The 21769-nt window shown below is 41.7% G+C and overlaps 1 protein-coding gene across 5 annotated transcripts in view; it reads left to right on the top strand.

The window, feature by feature from the left end:
- agap2 (ArfGAP with GTPase domain, ankyrin repeat and PH domain 2) overlaps nt 1-18344 on the top strand; it is a 22470-nt gene extending 4126 nt beyond the window's left edge. The window contains exons 1-19 of one of the 5 annotated variants that reach the window (XM_031844694.1): nt 33-2431; nt 6010-6068; nt 7240-7327; nt 8289-8374; nt 8452-8587; nt 8917-9051; nt 9173-9291; nt 10495-10647; nt 10792-10866; nt 11188-11292; nt 11571-11751; nt 12413-12532; nt 12667-12801; nt 13090-13149; nt 13456-13607; nt 14455-14545; nt 15071-15293; nt 15503-15782; nt 17024-18344. In XM_031844694.1, the coding sequence (XP_031700554.1) occupies nt 1300-2431; nt 6010-6068; nt 7240-7327; nt 8289-8374; nt 8452-8587; nt 8917-9051; nt 9173-9291; nt 10495-10647; nt 10792-10866; nt 11188-11292; nt 11571-11751; nt 12413-12532; nt 12667-12801; nt 13090-13149; nt 13456-13607; nt 14455-14545; nt 15071-15293; nt 15503-15782; nt 17024-17230 (3537 nt within the window). In that variant the 5' untranslated portion in view covers nt 33-1299 and the 3' untranslated portion in view covers nt 17231-18344. Of the gene's footprint in view, nt 1-32; nt 2432-6009; nt 6069-7239; nt 7328-8288; nt 8375-8451; nt 8588-8916; nt 9052-9172; nt 9292-10494; nt 10648-10791; nt 10867-11187; nt 11293-11570; nt 11752-12412; nt 12533-12666; nt 12802-13089; nt 13150-13455; nt 13608-14454; nt 14546-15070; nt 15294-15502; nt 15783-17023 lie in introns of those variants that run through there. The other 4 variants (XM_031844698.1, XM_031844695.1, XM_031844696.1 and 1 more) reach the window with 4 other exon arrangements.
- The last annotated feature ends 3425 nt before the right edge of the window (nt 18345-21769 follow it).

Raw genomic sequence — 21769 nt, 5'->3', positions numbered from 1 at the left:
GAGAGAGAGAGAGAGAGAGAGAGAGAGAGAGAGAGAGAGAGAGAGAGGGGGGAGAAAATAAAGGAGGGAAAGGGAAAGAAGAGAAGCAGGATCCTTCTGCTTTGTATGGATTGCCTATTGGAATAAGGAGGGGCATGTAGAGGGAGGGACATTGGAGATTCCTATCAGTGTGTTGGTGAGAGCAGGAGAGAGAAACGCAGAGTGTGAGTTGTGCATGTGTGAGGGTGTGTGAGTGTGTGTGTGACTGAGCTCGTTGAACCTGTGCGACGGTGTCTCTATCGGGGGGGCCGTTTTGGCAGTGACTCGCCTCAGCGCCTCCTCTGTGTTGTCCTGCTCACCGCCTAATGCGCTCAGAGGACACAGGCTGCCCGGGAGACAGCGAGAGGGGCGTGATGGCCGGACGCGCCCTGACTCGGCCATGCATCTCCAGATATCCGCCCGGGCTTCTGTTGGCTTCTCCTCCTGATCCCCTTCAGCCCTCATCAATGTCCTTCCTCTGCGTCTCCGCGAGGCTGCCTGCCTTTTTGCCGCTGCGCTCTCTGAATGGATGCATCTGTCAACACACATGTGTGGCTTGAAGTGAGAGCCCATGATCCGGACTGGACTGCATACAGCTCTGGGTGTACTGTGCCATGCTGCTTTAGGGTGACACTGATGAATTTGATGAAGACGTTACCTTTTCACGTTACAGCTGCTGTTGATCACATTCTTGATGACGTATGATGCGGGGCAGTTGTTATTCTGAATTGAATCCTGATTTTTTTTTTCTGCTTTGAGTGAAGAGGATGGACTGAGCAACATATAAGATGGGGGTGCTGCACATAAAAATAAGGTCAAGTAAATAATTACCATCAGGAATGAGGCACCATAATGAAGATTTATTTGCCACAGTAGCTGCATACATATGCAGTGGATAGATTTTAATTGGTTGTTTTCTAGGAACAAAAGAGCTGCTTGGACTAGCTGCTTGGACTGCACTGACAGTGTGTTGAAGGTTGTCTGGAAGAGTGGATTTGTTTTCTGTATTCCAGAGGAATGAAAATTAGAGTTAGAGAAGGATTCCGTGACTAAAATTAATATCCGAAACAAAGAAATAGGGATTTGGGGGATGGATGAAACCAACAGCCGCTCTGCTGCTGTATCTTCCAAGGAGAAACTTAATCTCCCTCCATGTAAGTTTTTTGTCTCAGTCGTGCTGCCAGATTCTCTCACATCCCAACACGCTGGCAAACTGTCAGTCGTTCATGTCGCTCTGTCTGGTTTCATTCATCTGCTGTGTGTCCACTGAAGCCTGACCACATGAGCGGAGGCGGCGCCCTGCAGCAACGCACCACCTACCTCATCTCCCTCACCCTGGTCAAAGTAGAGGCTGTGGAGGAGAATGGAGGGGAGGCCAAGAACAGCACCCAGGGGAAGGAGGTGGAGGCCGGGCCTGGAGGAAGGGCAGGAGAAGAGGCCGGGGCTAGAGTGGAGGCTGAAGATGAAGCTCCGGCTCGGGGTGAGAATGGAGCAGGACAACCACAAAGAGCTGAGGATGCTGCTATTGTGAAAGGGAGCAAGTTACCCGATGAACTTAAAGATGGAGAGAGAAAACCCCTCAGCCCTTTGAAGGATAAACTGCTCTCTATTGTTGATGTCCCGATCAAAGGGAGTGAAAAGCCACCGTGCAACCTCTCAATCCCCTTACCTGCTGAGAGAGCGACAGTTCAGAAGACAAAGTCTGCAGAGATTGACTTAACACAGGTCGAGAAGACGCCCTCCACCCCAGAGGCAAAGCAATGCAGGTCACCATTACTGACTACCACACCTCCAACAGAGGTGGTCGAGCCCATCCGCACCCCAACCAGGACCAGCCTCCCTATCCGTCCGGTGGGACAGCGTCCTGTGAGTCTGCTGAAGTCTCACAGCAGTGCGGCGACCCGCGGTCGCGACTCCAGGGACGGTAGAGAGCGCAGCCCTACCTCAGCACAGAGCCTGGACCGGAAGGACTGCCGCATGCCAACACGCTCACCAGGTCCCTGCAGGGCCTCATGGGCCGAGGCGAGCAGGCCCGACGGCTGGAGGGACCTGCGGGATGAAGCTCAAGCCGGAATACCTCTCGAGATTGGAGGTGGTATGGCTGCAGTGATGAGAGACCTCCCCAGGAAGGACAGACTGAAGGCAGGTTCGGCCTCCCTACCTGCACCTGCCCAGGCCAACAAACCAGGACGCAAAGGTAAAAGCCGCACGCTGGATAACAGTGACCTGAACAGCCTCTCTGAAGACCTGGGGCTGGCCCAGCAGGCGCAGCAGGGCAACCGAGGCTCCACTAAAGACAGGAAGATGCTCAAGTTCATTAGTGGCATTTTCACAAAGAGCAGCTCAGGGTCAGCGGGGTCATCTTCCACAGCGCCGCCTGTCTATATACAGAGGGACTCCAGTGAAGAGGAAGGTAGGATGTCACAACATCACTTTCACCTCTTCTTTCACCCCTTTAAATCTTCATGTCGACTACATCCACGACTACACACCTTTATCTGACACACTCCTGTCTTCAGTTCCTTTGCCAAACAATTATCAGACATGGTGCTGCTTCATCTGTGCACAGGCATCCATTTAAAATGAGTTGGAATGGGGTTGGGTGGGGTTGATCTTTTTAAAGAACCCCACACAGAATACATTTACAGGCTATAATTCCGTCACGCGTCGAGAAACATTTTCCCGATGCCAAATTAACGACAGATGGAGTTCTTTGATCTGAGAACTGACAATAGAATCATCTTGGACAGTCTTAATCTAATTCCCCTCAGAGCGTGCGCAGATTTCACACCGCTGGAGGGGTAATCTCTGCACTCAGACATACACACACACACTTAAGCATCGCTCCCAGCACGGGTTTAAATCTCATAATGAAGCCAAAGGGGAGAGGAGCTGCTGGCATGATCACGGGTGGATTGTGCCGCTCCGGTGGGTTTCTGCCTCGGCTTTATTTCCATATAGAGGGAAAGACATGAGGCGATATTTGTTCATCCACATCAAACAGGGAAGGGTGCATCCACAGCCAATCAAGAACATTGCTAATCCTGTTTTTGATATTCCACCCACTACATTCTGCCACTATATAGTGCTTCTTTTTTCTCTCACTCTCGTCTTTGTCTCTGTCACGCATTCAATTGAAATTCCAACATCATGTCATAAAGCACTCATGTGGCATTTTAAGATTTAGGATCGCCATTGCTGCCGTTGTGTCCTCGACGGCTGCGTGTCGACGGCTGCAGCTTACACCAGTGCATCTTTCTCACAAACGTGTTTGCTCAAAGAAAGAGCGTGTGTGTGTGTGTGTGTGTGTGTGTGTGTGTGTGTGCGTGTGTGTGTGCGTTTTATGGATTCATTCACTCATTGTGTATTCACACTGTTACACACGCAAGTAGTGAGACTGGCCCTGCCGACTGCACACACACACACACACACACACACACTTTTGAACACATACTGAGGGCAGGAGGAAGTGTTGCCATGGCAACCGGCAGGACTGCTGCTTCTGCTGCTGCTACAGGGGCAGAGTCTGATGAAACAGGGTGGAGGAGGAGGAGGAGGACGAGGTGTTGGGTGTGTGTGTGTGTGTGTGTGTGTGTGTGTGTGGGTGTGCGTTGACACACAGGCTGAGAGGATTGTGACAAAATTCCCCCCCAAAAAATTTAAGTCAGAAAATTGGCAGTTTTAGACTGAGCTACAGGCGACATGTGGGAGTTTGCAGAGTGGATCACACATGGTTGGTTTGGAGCAGAGTGTGTGGATAATTGGCTTTCTGTATAAATCTGTGGGTCGAAGCAGCAGAAGGATCACACAGTCGGATCACTGTTGACAACAGCAGCAGGCCATAAAGAGAGCTTTGACTCGGACAAAGATAGACAAACTCTGTGTGTGTGTGTGTGTCTGTTCGTGTGGCAGGACTTGCACATCATCACCGGCTGCATCTGTGTGATGCTGGCCTGGACGGTCCATAGATTTAGAAGCAGGCCGGAGTTTAATCATCATCTGTCTTTGAAGGACACATCACACATTCACACCCAGGATGGCGGCTGCTGTAGTCTGCCAAAACCTCCCCGTCTCCTCTGTAGTCTTTCTGTGATTTAATCCTTTTGCATTTTCTGATCATTTTTACACTGAATTAGCTTCAGCAGCATGATCCCCCGACTTTTCCTCTATCGTCATCAGCAGGTCACAGATTTCACATATCCAGTGAAATATCTTAACATGTAATTGATGGATTGGCATTCAATATTATATATCTAAGATGTTGAATCTCAATTACTTTGTATCTACAGTAATAGGCCACATTCTTTCCACTACTTTAGTTTTTGATTAAATTCCTGCTAAATTCCCGACATTCTAATCAGCCTCAACTGTGCTTTGTGTTTAGTGCTGATTACAAAATATTAGCGAACATCTAAGTGAACAATGAACGTGCTAAACAACAGAATGTTAACATCATTGTGAGCATGCTAGCCTGCTGATGTTAGCATTTAGCTCAAAGCACAGCTGTGCTAACGAACAGCCGCACAGAGCTGCTGGCATGGATGTAGGAACTCTTAGTCTTCTTTTTAAAGTTATAGATACACTTAGTTTCCAGTTTATTAAGTACACCTAGTTAGAACTAATGCAATCAAATACAACAGTCCTGCAGTACTTCATGAAATCCTCCCTTCATGACAGTCATAGTGTTCAGTTTTTGTTTAAAGAGAGGCGTTGATTCAATTGATCATTTTGAAAGCTGCAGTTTGTGCTGTTGAACTGTATTGCGTTATACTGACACAGATGTGTTTCTATTATTTTGTCCACGACATACAAACAAGAGTAGGCAAAATATAGCATCTATAACACAATGCAGTTCAACAGCACCACAAGCTCCCCCAAAAATGATTGTACAGTTGAATCAACAGTTTCAACACAAACTGAACATTATAACCTACATGAAGGGAGGATTTAATGCAGGACTGTTGTATTAGGATACATTAGTTCTAGCTAGATGTATCTAATAAACGGTCAAATGTTCTTTCTGTCTCTGAATCAGTTTCAGACTCTCCTCAGGCGTTCTCTTTATTCTCGTCCTTCTGAAGCTGCAGTTGGTTTTGATGGTCACGTCACATTGGGGGCATGCCACCTTTCTATTCCCCAGTAGGGACGTTGGCACAGCTGTGTGCAAGCCGACCCTTCTCGACTATTATACTGTTTGATGTGCATGTGTGTGTGCACGTGTGTGTGCACGTGAGGGTTCATGCCACACCAAAGAACCTTCAACATTGACGTTATCAAAACGTGTCTCAATTTTGAGCTGAGACGATTTGTCGATTAATCCATTACTCAGCTGGCCGAAAAATGAAATACTGCCATATAATATTTTGATAATCAATTAATGTTTTCAGTCATTTTTCAAGTGGAAATGACAATTATTCTTTAGTTCCAGCTTCTCCAATGTGAGGATTTGTGGTTTGCCTGTTTGATATAATTTTAAAATGAATATCTTTTTTAGACTGTTGATCGAACAAAATAAGACATTTGTAGACACCTGAAATGGTAATGGGCATTTTTTTCTTATAGTCAAAGTCACAGTTAATCTGAGAATCGAAAAAAGTAATCGTTATTTGCAGGTCTAGCTCAGTGGGGGGATGCCGTTAAAATTTAAAATCCACAGGTGAGTCTTTGGTTGAATGACAGCTGAACTGGATCCACTAAAGGCCACAGTAACTCACCACACAGCTGCCCGTCATTTATGGCACACGGGGGGGGGGGGGGCAAAGTGGATAAAGAGTGGTGTGGATGGATGTTGTTGGATCCCCCCGTCGTGACAGAAAGGTTACATTCATTAAGACGAGCTGCGAGGCCACACGTGTGCTTACGGCTGTCGGTCATGCAGCAGCTGTGATTTATTGCTCTCCCACAGAAAGGCTGTTATCGTGGCTTTTTTTACTGTACATGATCAGAATGATGAATCTCTCTGTCTGTTTGTCTCTGTCTGTCTCCCTCTAGTAAATATTGCAAACAGCCAGGAGTGGACCCTGAGCAGATCCATCCCAGAGCTCAGACTGGTGAGGCAAAAAGTGTACCTGAACCACTCACAGTCGGTTAACACCTGCATCAGAAACAGAAGGATTTATTTATAATTGTGTCATTGTATTAGAGAAGTCTATAAAGAGTGCAGACTTAGATACCCAGAACTTCTCTAATTTTATGTTAGGGTTAGTTGTTTAATTATCTCTAGACGCTCAAAACATACACTTAGGTTGAGGAATTAAGACTACCGTATATGCAGTAGTGGAAAGTAACTAATTACATTTACTCAAGTATAATTTTGAGTTACTTGTGCTTTACATGAGTATTACCATTTTCTGCCACTTTATACATTATTATTTTACCACTAGACTGCATTTATACAGTGAAATATTGAAGTTGTTATTCGACTACATTTATTTGACGGCCATAGTTACTTTGCAGATAAAGTTTATATCAACTCGTATGTATAAACATCAATTTAATCAAACAATCCATTAGAGTATAAAGTTGTTACAACTGGCTCTTTATTGACGAAATACACCATTAGAATTATGCTGACATGCAATAATAATCTAATGATATCTTGTATAAAAGTACCTGTATTGGAGAATGGCTACTAAACTAAATCATATGTTATAATATGTTTATTGTAATGTTCAGTGTTTGTTCACACAGTCATCAAGGTGTTCAATGCAAAGGACAAAACACTCGAAACACCTTTCAATATAATGTTGTCCAGTACAACAACACCTTTAACTATGACCTGAACAATAAACATATTAACGAATTTACACATTTAAGAACACATCAACACAAACAGAACATTATGAGCTTCATCAAGACAGATGTTATGGTAGCCAGACTGTACAGGTGTACCTAATAAAGTGTATTATAGGTCAATTTACTTTTCCATATTTAAGTACATTTTGCTGATAGTGCTTCTATATTTTTACTTAAATGCGGGACTGCTACCTACATAGTTTTTTAAAAGTATTTTTTGTCCTGTGATATTGTTACTTTTGCTAAAGTAAAGGATCTGAATACTTCTTTCACCACTGAATAAACATGGCTAATAGGAACAAAAAATATTCAGAAGAGGAACTATGTGTTTTAATTCAGTCTGAGAGCTATATTTGAAACTCTGTCATCGAGCGTGCACACTGACCCTGAATAAACGGTGTTGTATTTCCTTCTCTCTTCTCTCAGGGCATTCTGGGAAGTCTAAAAAGCGGCAAGTCAGCGTTGGTGAACAAATATATCACCGGCAGTTATGTTGCACTTGAGAAGTCTGATGGTAAGAAACATTAAACATATCGTCTGTATTCTGTCCTTAACAGGATGTAACTAAGTGCTTTAAATGAAGAACTGTACATGTTTACAAATGTTAGGTACTTGTACTTTACTTGAGTATTTTCTTCTCATGCCGCTTTATACTTCTACTGCACAACATTAAATATCATGTGGGAAATATTGAAAATGTAGAACTGAAACAATCGATGAAAATAAATTGATAGAAAATTAATTGGCAGCAAATTTGGTCATCTTTTTTCATTTTTCATGCAAAATATTTCATGGTTTCAGCTTCACAAATGTGAAGATTTGCTGCTCTTCTTTTTAATTATTTTTTATTAATTACTAATAATTTTGCTGTTTGTATTGTTAGTTGGAATGTGTCACTTTGGGTTCTGGGTAACTGTGGCGGCACTCACCATTTTCTGATTTCTTTACAAACCAAACAATCAATCGATCAGTGGAGAAAATAATCAGCAGATAAATCCATCATTCTAATTCCAAACTGAATCCATCTAAGTTAATAGTTGAGCTCCATCTCAACCCATTGCAACAGTAAAACCCTGCTTTTATATTAATTCATGAGTAATACGAATCTAATGATACAATAAAAAAGGTTTGAGAGTCACAGGGGACATGTTTATACTTTTAATACTTTAACTACTTTTTCCTGATTGTACATGCTTTTACTAAAGTCATATTTTTCATGCGGGACTTTTACTAGAAACAGAATATGTTCAGTGTGGTTATAATACTTTTAATAAAGTAAATGATCTGAATACATCCTCCGCCACTGGTCCTTCAATGCTGGTTATAATGTTTTGGTTTATAAATAACAATTCTTATAAAATACATTTTTATCCCCATGCTTGCTGAGTGTCCTATTTAATTTGATCTGTTCAGAGAGATGTGGCTTCATCATATGTCATGCTGCTGAATAACTTGTCTTTCATTGTCCTCGTCAGGTGGCAGATATAAAAAGGAAGTGTTGGTGGACGGACAGAGTCATTTATTACTGATCCGGGAGGAAGCTGGACCACCTGATGCCCAGGTGAGTGTGAGAAACAGAGAGAGTTAGTGTGCAAAACCGTAATACCTGCAGACTTCATCATCCTCTTTCTCCTTCAGTTCAGCAGCTGGGTCGACGCAGTGATCCTGGTTTTCAGTCTGGAGAACGAGGGCAGCTTCCAGGAGCTCTACCAGCTGTACAGCCAGCTGAGTGCACACCGCACGGACGTCCCAGTCATAGTGGTCGGCACCCAAGGTCAGCTCCAATCACAGCCATGTAGATCTATTCTGGAACTACACCAAGGCGGAAATGTTAAATTGTGCATGCAGGGGAATGTTATTCTACTGAATTCCTATCTAATGGGATGCTGGCAAATTAACATGTGATGGAAGAGTGTGCTGAAGAATGCATTGCATGTTTACATTTAACTACTTATAAACAAAATATCCCATAATATCGAGCATTACTTTTAGCTGAGCTTAATTTCTCATGGAAATTCTCCAACCCTTTGCAACCTTGATTACATAGATCTTTGCGGTACTGTTTTTATCATATTTTACAGTTTTCTATTCACTTTTTTTTAGATAAAATCAGTAGCACCAACCCTCGTGTGATCGAGGATCAGAGAGCCAGACAGCTGTGTATCGATGTGCGTCACTCGCTGTTTTACGAGACATGCGCGACATACGGGTTCAACGTTGATCGAGTGTTTTCAGAGGGTGAGTTGACTGACATTTAATCAGTGCTCATAAAGACGCACAAAACACATGGAGGAAACACTAGTATTTGTGACACACACGTCCGATGAGTGAAACGCTTAAACGTCTGTGTGTTTTCCAGCTGCCCAGAAGATTGTAGCTCAGAAGAGGCAGGCGGCGCTGCAGGCCTGCAAGTCTCTTCCCAACTCACCCAGTCACTCTGGAGGCTCCACACCTGGATCAGCATCGTTCCCTGGCCAGGTACCTCATCCCAACAGCTTTGATCTGACTAATATTGATCTATTTCAATATTATGCATCTGCTCCACCACAGTTTAGTGCCAAATATTGTACTTTTTACTCCACTCAATTTATTTTAAAGCTACTTAGCAGATTCAGATTATTAATACAAAATATAAATCAACTAATCAATCATTACATGTAATTATAAGTATATAAAGTAGTTAAAATAAGCTACACATTTACCTGCTGCAACATTAAAGTGATGAACACATTAACGCATCAATAATTATGATCCAGTGAGATAATATTATTCTGACATGTGCCATTCTGTATGATGAGTACTTTTACTTTTGGTACTTTGAAGTATATTTGATAGTATCTTTGATACATTGACTGCAGGACTTTTACTTGTATTGAGTATTTTTACACTGTTGTATTGATGTTTTTACTCAGGTAAAAGATCTAAATACTTCTTCCATCACTTTGTTTATATACTCTACGTACTGTCCTTTCAAAAACAAAAACAAAAAATAGAAAATAAATGGTTTGAGCACATATAAATATTTCTAAAGTCCTGACAGGCTATCAGATATCAGAGCGATGAATACTAACACATTCAGGTGTGAAACTTGTTATTGTTCTTTTGTTTGGGTAAACACAATCTTTTCCCTGTCTAGACAGATATTATGTAAGACCTGATGAAAACGGGACACAGATCAAAGTGTTCTGCTGTTGCCATGCTGGTGTTTTCTTCAAAATTAAACTTTGCCTGAGCATTTTGTTTTCTCTGCTCACCCACATAAAGCTTCAGGAGCATTTCATAGTCACCTTTTTTTGTGTCTATTCAGTATTGATGAGTAAAAGAGACACAATTACGTCTTTAAAAAGGTATTCTATGGAAAAGAAAACATTTTCTGTAGTTAATTATTTTTAAATCATCTATCAAACTGAAATCTAATTGTCAACACCGTCGTAAAGCCCGTCCATCACTCCCTCCACATCCATCTCAGCTCCATCAGTAGCACTTTCCCTCGTTCACGATGAACTACGGCTGGAAAATTCAGTATATCTTCACCCACTTTTCTTCATGTAAATCTACTTCACATGGTTTTCATCTTTCATGCCATTTTCACTCTCTCCATCTCTTCCCTCACACCTCCATCCACATCCACCCTGTCTCCGGAACCTGCTGTCCTCCCCCCACCCTCGCTCCTCCTCTCAGGCCAGTAATGGGCCGAGTTGTGGCTACGCCTACTCCCTCCCCTCCACCCCTGTGATCGGTCACAGAGATCTGCGGGTTGCACAGGGAGAGGGGGGAGGCAGCGTCAACTCGCGTTCGCTGAAGAGCATCCCCAGACGGCCCTCCCTCTTCAAGGTCAGTTGTTGCCAACTGACGGGTGTCTCACACCTTTTAGTCTCCCGTCATCTCTCATAATCATTTCACTCCATTCAGCTCCACCTCTGCCTCTCTCTGCTGAAACCTTCTAAACACCTCCCTGCTTTTGGATTTATATTTCAGAATCGTGACTCAGATAAGAAGTCCGGTGATCCTAAAGGAGACCTGAGCAGCACACGGGGCGTTCCCATCAAACAGGTTTGGTTAAAATCACAAAACACGACACAAAATAAAACCAACTTTTCAATGCGGCTTCAGTTTGCTTGCAGCACAATAATATGTACCAATTCCCTCTTCAGCAGCAAGGTGGGAACGAACTATTTATTTCATCTTACATAAGCAGTAACAAAAAAAAAATCAGTATCAACCTTTCTCAAGGGTGTACTATTAATATTGTGCTTTCAGCTATTGTTGTCGGACCACTTTACACTTTGAAGAAATTGCCTCGACTCTAAATTTAGGCAGATTCAGAGTGTCGTTTGTTGGAAGTGCTTTGACCTCGGTTGTTGTTTTTGACAGAGCATCCTTTGGAAGAGAAGCGGCAGCTCTCTGAATAAGGAGTGGAAGAAGAAATACGTCACTCTGTCCAACAATGGCCCGCTGTCTTATCACTCCAGCTCCAGTGTAAGAGAACACCAAAAGACGGATCGATGCAGCAGTAAAAACACAGTATTCAGAGTTTTTACTGTGGAGAAGATAATATCTGCAGCTTTTTAGATTTAACTGTCGTTTCAACCTCAACGGTTATCAATGCAGGGCTACAGGAATTGCTTTGAGACTTTTACTTACCATTTATATATTTGATATCATTTGTAAGAGGAAGTATTACTTCTTCTAAAAGTTGCATACTTGTTCATCTGTATTTCTGATGAAAATGTCTAATACGTGTGATATATCACCAGGACTACACGCAGAACATCCACGGAAAAGAAATCGACCTTCTGCGTGTGACGGTTAAAGTTCCTGGGAAACGACCTCCGAGGGCCGTGGCTCCTGCGGGGCCCTCACCTGTCCCCCCCGGCGCTGCACCTGGAGTCAACGGGCTGAGTAAGGAGCCAACAGCCGCTGAGAGCACCAGTACAGGTACTTCTTCTTGTCACTGAGGGTCTGAGAGCAGATGTTTTTATTTAAAGGATAAGTTTATTCTATATTTAACAAATCCCACGAAAAGACCAAAACCAACAATGTGTTGGTCCGTCTCAAAATATTTAACTTAACGTGTCCGTGGCACTCAGCCTTAAGCCCATTGGTACAATTCGTAGGTACTTGTATTTCACTTGAGTTTTTCCATTTTATACTTTGTACTCCTACTACACTTAATTTATTTTACTCTTCAGTTTAAGATTTTTCACATGAATGTCTTATAAAATATGACGTGTTGTTATAAATGAAACAGAAGTTCAACCGCTACCAGCCACAACATCGAAGTACTGCTGACATGTCAATGCATTAATAATGCTGATCTGATAAAACAATAATGTAACACAAATATGAAATATTCTGCATAATGAGTACTTTCACTTTTGCTTTAAGTACAAATGGTTGCTAAAACTTCTGTACTTTTTATTCAGTAAAAAATGTAATACAAGACTTTTGCTTGTAATGAATTATAACTAAACTAATTCATCTGAATATTTGTACCATATGTTGCATTACATTGCATCAAAGTCTTGATAAACAACAAACAGGATTTCATTCTTGTTTTAAATTTGACATACTGTGTATGAACGTTTCACTTCCTCAGTTCCCCAGTTGTGTCCAGCCACTCTGTCTGTGGTTGACGATCGGTCTGGTGGCCTGTCGCCTCAAGGAGGAGGACTTCAACGGTGCTCCTCCTCATTGTCCACCAAAGCACAAAGTGTTGGTACGAACTGCCAGAAATAAAAACCTTTCAGTCATTGCCACCAGTTGAAAAACACCATAGCTCCACTAAGACTGTATTAAATGCTGTCATACATACACAATATATGATCCACTATTTTTTGCACCAAATGTCAGATGCCCTTGAAGGAGCAGCCGGTCCTTTCGCTGGAAAAGATCCCGGCCAATCATCTCCCATGAGCGACAGGAAGAAGAATAGGAGGAAGAAGAGCATGAATCAGAAAGGAGATGCAGCCGTTGGGCAGGCTGAAGGTAACTCAACACAGAGATGAAGTTTTCACTAACTTTTTAAAGAGGAGCAGCATTTGATTCTTGCAATTGTTACTTTAAACAACTCAAAACTATCAAACATTTTGTTTAAATATTTACATTTATATATTCCTGTGCTGTTCTTCTTTTTCTCGAGTCTCTTCTGTGAGGATACAGATTGATGCTTGTCTTTCTCTAAATATTCCTTCGCAGCCTCTTCTTAACATTTGTACTTGTCTTTCTCTGTTTCTCTTCTTTTTCTTTCCCCTGTGCTTATCTCTCGCTCTGCAGCCAAACGCAAAATGTGGAAATTAAAGAGCTTTGGTAGCTTGAGAAACATTAATAAAACAGGTAACAAGTGAGGGTGATGGAGCTGAATCAGCTTGTGCTCTGATTTACATTCTTTTCATTTTCCTCTTCATTGCATCTGACATCCCAAGCTTAGGTTGTTCATTTTACTTGTTTTTATTGCAATAACCCCAAAATGTTCTGTTTTCACCTTCCATAAAATAGCTTTTTCGTGTTTAGCTTTTTTTTTTGTACTTCTCACACTGACTGCGGATTCATAATGCCCATAACGTCATGTCACGTTGAAGTACTGTCTCTGTACACGTGCAAATCCTACCTGAGTTTGTTGTGCTTCCCTTTTACTCGCAGATGAAGAGAATGCCGACTTTATCATAGTGTCGTTCACCGGGCAGACGTGGCACTTTGAGGCTCAGAGCCTGGAGGACCGGGACTCCTGGGTTTCGGCTATAGAGAGCCAGATCCTGGCCAGCCTGCAGTCCTGTGAGAGCGGCAGAAACAAGGTAAAACAAGTTTTAAAGGCCCTAAAATCCTATTTTCTCAATCAGGTTCTTACTATGAGCGTCAAGATCCAACATGAGTACAAATTTGCTTTGCTTTTCTGCACTTATATTGGTTTAGTGACATCTGAATCAAAATCTGATGACAGCTGTGGGGTTGCTGTTAGCACTGTCAACCATATCTGATAAAACCATACTCACACAGTCTTGATTAACCAGATTCGTTTTTGAGAGGTGAGGCCAGGAAACAGACGCGGTTAAACACTGCACTATTTTGGCAGCAAAATAAACTCAAATGGGGTCAATGAATTTCACCAGGCCTACAAACTCTACAAATATAACTAAGGAGGTTATTATGTCAGAATTGTAATTTTGATTGTTGACTATGTAGTCGTGAATATGTAATCTTATAGAGACTTTTAAATAGCTCTAAATTATCCGTAGAGGAAGCTCCCTTCTGTGTCTATTTGGCAGGTAAATGTGATGCAGACAGAAATAGTTCAATAATTTATAGAAAAAAATAGGAGAAGATACGAAAGCGTACTGTCATGGGTGGCTCGTCCAGACAGGAGTAACTGAGAATCCACAGGGGAACAGGAATTGGGCCGGCACAGATAAGGGTTCTGGTTCTGGTGACAACATTGATAATCAATGACTGGGACTGGTGGATGGGTGGAGAATGGAAATGCACGGAGCTGAGGGAAGCAGGGCAGGGAGATGGAAGTTGTGACAATGTCTCCATAATCAATACACATGATGCATTGTCACGTGTTACCATTTATTATTTGCTGTACGAATTGTGTGGACGAATAAAGGATTTGAATATGTGTGTTTGTGTGTAACTGTGCAGGCTCGGAGGAGCAGCCAGAGTGAGGCTGTAGCGCTGCAGGCCGTCCGTAACGCCAAGGGCAACCATCTGTGTGTCGACTGTGAAGCACCAAGTGAGTTCAGCCTCTCATAACCCATCGACAGCCTGTGGTGGTGTCGTGGACTTCACACTGTTTATATCTACTCAACAGTGGTGAAGGAAGTCACTCAGATCTTTTACTTAAGTAAAAGTAGCAATACCACAGGAAAGACGTACTTTAACACAAGTAAAAGTCATTGCATTTAATATTTGAGTATCAGCATCAAAATACCAAAAGTGAAAGTACTCCTTTTCATATTCATGTTTTGTTATATTGGAATATAATTATTGATGCATTAATGTGTTCATAGCTTTAATGTTGCAATGTTGAATCTGGAAAGTAACTATAAAGTTATTATGTACGTAGTAAAACGAACAATATTTGCATCTGGATTGCAGTGTATAGTGGAAGTATAAATGGAAATAAAAACTAAATTGTAAGTAAGTACAGTATTTGAGTAAATGTACTTTGTCACATCCCACCACAGCTGCTCAATAATCTGTGTTAGTTCGTTATGGCCGTCCTGTAACTGGTCCCCCTCCTCTCTTTGTCCTGCAGATCCCACCTGGGCCAGTCTCAACCTGGGTGCGCTGATCTGCATCGAGTGCTCGGGGATCCATCGAAACCTGGGGACTCACCTGTCCCGCGTCCGCTCGCTGGACCTGGACGACTGGCCGGGAGAGCTCACACAAGTCCTGGCGGCCATCGGAAACTACATGGCCAACAGCATCTGGGAGAGCTTCACCCAAGGCCGAACTAAACCCACACCTGCTGCAACACGGTGGGTATCACCACATTCATTTACAGGAACACAGGTTTTTAGATTGATTAATGCATTTTCAGACAGCAGAGTTTCATTATTGTACAGTATGTAAATCTACTTATAGACACTAGCTTGGTCGGTAATAACACACTATAATGCAGTTGTAAGTCTTCAAATTGAAGTACATCCTATGCATGACTCAATCTCCTGTGTGTCTGTTTTCCAAGTGAGGAAAGAGAGTCGTGGATTCGTGCAAAGTACGAACAACGGGCGTTTGTGCTGCCTCTTCAGCCGCCCCCAGGGCCCCAGCTTCCAGACGACGGTATGCCGGTGTGGTTGCTTTCTGCAGTGACTGAGAGGGATCTGCCCAGACTGCTGCTCCTTCTGGCCCACAGCACCAAGGAACGGATCAACGCTCAGCTGACCGGGGAGACTTCACCGCCTCGCTCGGCCCTGCACGCTGCCTGTCATCTGGGAGATGTAGTCATGACCCAGCTGCTCGTCTGGGTGGGTTTCTCCATTCTGTTCATATTTCTGTCCTTTTATGATTCCCCATAGTTCACCCTCTGTACATTGTTACCTGCTCTTATATGACAAAGTAGAGCAACATTGTCATAATAAAGTTTCACGTAGATCACGTTGACATGGTCTTGCCATGACATAAACTGGTTTGAGTGCTCCAAGGCCAAGGCCTCCAAATTTCCATTTGGGCCCTCTGTACATTGTGAATGTACCGTCGCCTTCAAGTTCCCATTAAGTTCAATGCACAAAGAAGACAATGAAGGTGTTTCCACCGCAGCAGCTTCCCCAAGGGATCAAGAACCTTTTGAGGAACTCAGGAACTTGTTTCGACCAGAGGAACAATTTAATTTAGTTCCAGGTATAAAAAATCATGAGAGACATGCAACAGCAAATACACAAAAGGACAGCACGACTCTGTGTTATTGCTTCCTCTTTTTTGAGGGAATCGTCGACCTAATTTACCCTTATCTACACATCTCTAGATGTGGTCGAACAGTATTTTGCAAAAGGGGCTTTTAGTTCTTGGTTTAGTTCCTGTGGTTCTATAGTTACTGGAACATCTTGGTAAAAATGGACCACGCGTGTCTTTTAGTGCATGTGAGCGTGCCCTACCGGTTAGCTCACGGACGCTGCTCTGCACTGCTCTCATACAGCGGTTACAGCTGATAGCGCTGTTCCGACCGACGGCATTGTTGTGGAAGTGTAGGACCCACCGTCCGCTTAACACTTATCTCTGTCAGCACTGTTTCCGTTGGTTGCGCTTTGCGGAGAGCCGTCGCCATGTTGATAGCGGGTAGGCAATCCCTCTGCTCTGTGTATCGAATTTAGCACCTTTATAAATTTAGCAATATGCACCATCTGAGGACAATGTAAACAAATAAAGATCTTAAAATGAGATTTGGACGCAAGACACACAATTAGCTAGTAAGGTAAGGCTTACCTTTGTCCATATTGGATTGTAATTTCCCAAAAACAATTTGCGTGCAGTGAACATGGGACTCTCAGGGCTCCAGAGTTACCTGCTTTTCCCAGTTAGTCTTCTATCTTGGGTCTTGCAGACAAAAATGCTGGCCTGCTTTGTCTCATGTCATACTCAATATATGTTTTTATACGTTTTGATAGCAAAGAGCTGCATTTCACTGCACACACTGTTCTACCTTTAATCAATATTTACTCTATAAATAAGCCCGTGAATGAGTTAATATTGTCTTTCTCTCTCCCCCTAGTACGGAATTGACGTGAAAGCGAAAGATAACCAAGGCCAGACAGCCATGAAGATGGCCAGAAAAACCGGGAGCAAAGGCTGCATTGATATTTTGCTCCAACACGGCTGTCCCAACGAGACGTCCCCCACCACTGCCACGCCCGTCCTCTCCCGCCGGTCCAGCACTGCCAGCCTGGGCCGAACCAGCTCCAGGAAACGGGTGTCGTAGCGCCAATGGAAGATACCACCACACGGAGGGGGCTGGTGACGACCGGAGGATACTTATTGTTTAGACACCTTTTAAAAAACACCAGATACAATGGAGAGCGGCGTACTATAATGACAGGACTATATCGCAGTACTAAGGATATACAAAATACTTTCTGAAGACTGAACATATCAAACAACTTAAAAGCAATATTCATTCAATTTGTTGATGACAGATATGTTGCTGAGATACTGTGTTGTTGTTGACATAATTTCAAAATGACTCAAGTAGAACGTTGAGGCCGTCTTCTGTAAATTTAGAGCAGACAAACTACATCTTGTTTCACTTCGTCCAGAAGAAGTGCAATAATCCAAATATGATGATGAAAAGCAACAAGTTTTAGAGCGAACTATGTCTGTACGGTCAATACATCGAGAGGGTGCTGCTTTTTTCAAATTTGTTGTGACTGGACCAAAACAGCAATTATTTTCTTTGGCTTTACAAATAAAAGCTACAATATGTCATGTTGTTAGTTATGTGTGCCTGCGGCAGCAGTAAAAAGGCCAGTTTGGCCAATATAAACTATTTTTCAGTGACGATTCAGCTGAAATTATTCTGCTTAGACTAGAAAAATGAATGGTTTGAAATAGGAACTATATCAGTGTTACTATCACAGGTCAGAGATATGGCGTTTTAATATACTGTAAATGTACCTATACTACATACTTAATGTTAAACTCTGTAACGAAGACACAACAGAAAAATCAAAGACTGAATTTTGTAAATGATTTCTACTGGTAGTTTTGGAAATGTATTTTTTTTTTCATTGTCTTATAATTTCTTATTCTCCTACATGTCACAAAGCATAAACCAGTAAACAAAATGCTTTTACATAATGTAAACATGTGGCTATTTGTTTAAAGTTTTTTTGGGGGGGATGGCTAAACAACATAAAGACATTGTTCATGTTCATATTACTGTTGTGTAGGTCTATCCCATGAGTTTACAGTGAAGTATGAAGAGTTGCAGGTGTCATCGTTATTTCTGACACTTTGTGGGTCGTGTGAATCTGTCATGAGCTAAAAAAATGGTTACCGAAATCAAATAAACTTTTTTTAATTAGCATTATTAGGAACATTCGTGTTGTTGTTGTATTTTGTCTTTGTGTGTCTGGGCCTGTCTTCTGCAATTCTGTTTATAGCATGCTTTTAGCCATACTAGCAGATACCAATGAGATACAAATTAAAGCTGAAAGATTAAACCAGAGGATTCCAACCTTTTTGGCATGAGTCAGTAGCGCTACTGGGTGAATACACCTCGCTTCAGTGCAATGAACATTGCATTTTGAGTGCAATAACCATATGTAATTAATAATAACACTACAACACAAGTTAATTCAGTTAAATGCAACTTTAGTTTGCTTGTGAATACCAAAACAAATGCAACATTTACATATGAAAACTAAAAATTATCCTTTAAAGAAGCTTAGTTTGGTGGCCGAGTCATGAGCATATTCGTCCTTATGTGGGATTTCTCCACAGTTTCAAGTAACTTCAAAGTCAGTCTGATATCCATGAGGACAATTGGTCAAACTTTGTTTGAGTTCAGATCAAATCGAAGTCTGATTTGTCAACGTCTGATGAGTCTAAGTATGTTTAATGTCCGAGCTAGTGACTGGCACGGTCCTACCACATAGCAGATAGTTGATCTGGTTGTTTCAGTGGCAGTTTGGGGAAATCAAGCTGACATCCATTTACTGGAGTCGTTGGATCTTCTTCACTGGAACTTCTCCGTCATAAAAGACCAGACCTGCATAAAAAACAAGCATTCAGTCTCTGTTCCGCTTTCCTTCAAATTTCCGAAATGTTTCTCTCATGTGAGAACACAACATCAGAGTAAGCGCTGACTGAATGCAAATACATAACATATTGAAAATGTATAATGAACAATGTCAGTTTAGGGGTATCACCTAATCTCATTGTTCTACTTGTGCAAATGCAAATGTATGCAAATATGACTTTATAACAGTCATTTATTATGTTCATTATTCAGAATATTTGAGCAAACACGTTTTAAAACTTTTACTTTGATGGCGAGCTGTCTCTGTTTCCGGCTCTCGACCTCCTTGACTCAATTTTCATTGTTAAAGTTGGACAATGGAACAAACTGACATTTTGGTGCGCGGAATTGCATTGCATGTGTTCATTCAATGCAATAATAACACAGGCCAAGCATGATCCGCGTTTAGGCAGCATCTGCTATTAAAGGACGAACTCACACGTAGAAGACATTTGCACAAGAAGACCAATGAGAGTAGGCAATAGCCCTAAAAGACATTGTTCATTATACAACGTCAACAATGGCAAATTAATTATACTTTGTGCACAGACCCATTACAAGTTTATCTTTTTAGAACATTTGTTTTTTGTTGCCATCGATGCATTGTAAGAAATAACATCTTGAATGGTGACACTAATGCTCAATAATCTAAACACCATTAGTTCTGCGTATCATGTGCACGTGAGGCCAGCACTAAAGAATGTAGAAACCATCAGTCACGGTAGACGGTGGAAAAACCCAAGAGAAGAGAAACAATGGTGTCTATAGCAGAGAGTAATAGATAGGGGTAGAAACAGTAGCAGGGAACTTACAACTAAGCTAAGGAAAATCAGTTGCTCCACCAGCTCGGTTTACATGTACTCTGTTTGGTTTTGCAGTAAACTCATTTCATATTGAACTCCACTGAATCTGTGTGTTGATTGACACCAGTGTGGTAGGGGACTTCAAAACATCTTGGGTGTCATTTATAAAACAGTGCGTAGGATCCTCACTAAATGTTTGCTTACGCACAAATTAGGAAATGAACGTACCCAAACCATGCGTGTGAAAAGGATTTTTTCTGACACAGAAATCGAGATGCTTGTGGGTGAAGTTGTCCCTGAACACCCTAATTATTCTAGTCACGTAGTCCTCTAACAATGCTCGTCCATCATGCAGCATTGCAATTGTCACCGCAATATGTATATGTTTACAGCAATCAGACTGATTGCTTCCAAAATGATTGCGACAATCAGTCTATCCCTCACCATGGGATATTATTTGAAACACATTTCATTTATCTATTTAAGATTTGTTGTGGTGAGCTTGGCCTGCATCATGATAAGGACTCATACGATATGGAGTGTAGCGATTGAGCAGTCACTGGCTTTATCTCCAGACTTTGCTAACTTTGCACTCTAATACTTGCACTGGATAGTTGTTTTCAGATTGTCTGTATACAGTATATCTGTCCCTACGGAATAAACCATGAATTGAAAAATAAAGTTGTGCTCACTGCAGTGATTTTACACACAAATATAAAAATCTAAAATGTTACTTGGTGATATATGCACAGCATTTGAAGATATTATTGAAAACAATTGACTTCTACAAGTATTTGATGCTATTTGATGTTATCTTGCTATGCTAATGATTTAATGTGCATGGTGGGCTCCACAGGTGACCACTAGTGTCAGTAGTCCTCTCCTATGCACACCTGGGTGCAGACGGCGCTGATGAAATATTGAGTGGGTTTTGATTTGAATTCATTTATATTTTTTTGCAAATGAAAGGTGCTTATGGAAGAGTTATGGCTCACTAGCACAAGCAGAAATAACAATGCTGGTTTGAGGGTTTATGGCATGAATGTTTATAAAGCTGATATACAAGTAACGTGTAAGAATACAATTACAAAACAATTAAATAATTACGAGTCAGTGTTTCCATACAGGTGCGTACATTTTCCCTCAAATTTGTTTTGATGGATATCAACTTTTGCATGGGAAGTGGCTTAGGCCTCCTTCAGGCCTTGTTTTGAGCGAATGCAACGGTTATAAAGGAGACACGTGGCCCAGCTGAGGGTTTTCTCCCACAGTAACATAGTGAATAGTATGAAATTCACACTTCAAACATCAAATACATTTACATAGAGGTTTTTTTTTTGACCATTAATATATTAGAAGCCTCAGATCTTTTGAATCCGAGAGGCCTGGGTCCTGAAGTCTTGAATCCTTAACTTAATTGACATTTTCACTTAAATAAAAAAGCATTATCAGCTAAATACACTTTACGCATTCAAGTACCATGATGCAGAATGGGTCCTTTATTATACGGTAGAATATCATATTATTATGTTTTTATCATTAACAAACACATGTAATATAATTTTAATGTTGTAGTTCATTAATGTGAAGCCAATTTTTTATATTTTCTATACTACTATGCAGGTTCAAAGTTATATTGTTTACGTTTCTCACCAATAAATTGAAGAGCCTATTCAACATTTCCCTCTCAAATGTAGTGTAGAAGTAGAAGTACAAAGTCATATTAATGGAAATACATAAAAATTGTACTTCCTCACAGTACTTAAGTACTAGTTACTTCCCTCCACTGTCGTTGATTCACGCCATCCTATCTAAACTTGAACCCCTTCCCCTGCAGTACCTCATCCAGACTGTAGGGAGCGCCTGCGATGCTCTTTTGTTGACATACGTCACAAACATGCGACGGACGATCACAGGG

Source organism: Anarrhichthys ocellatus, unplaced genomic scaffold (genome assembly GCF_004355925.1).
Source record: "Anarrhichthys ocellatus isolate YVR2014 unplaced genomic scaffold, GSC_Weel_1.0 scaffold5, whole genome shotgun sequence".
NCBI classification, from domain to species: Eukaryota; Metazoa; Chordata; class Actinopteri; order Perciformes; family Anarhichadidae; genus Anarrhichthys; species Anarrhichthys ocellatus.
The sequence above is the reverse complement of the archived record's forward strand: the minus strand, read 5'-3'. Positions and strand labels throughout refer to the sequence as shown.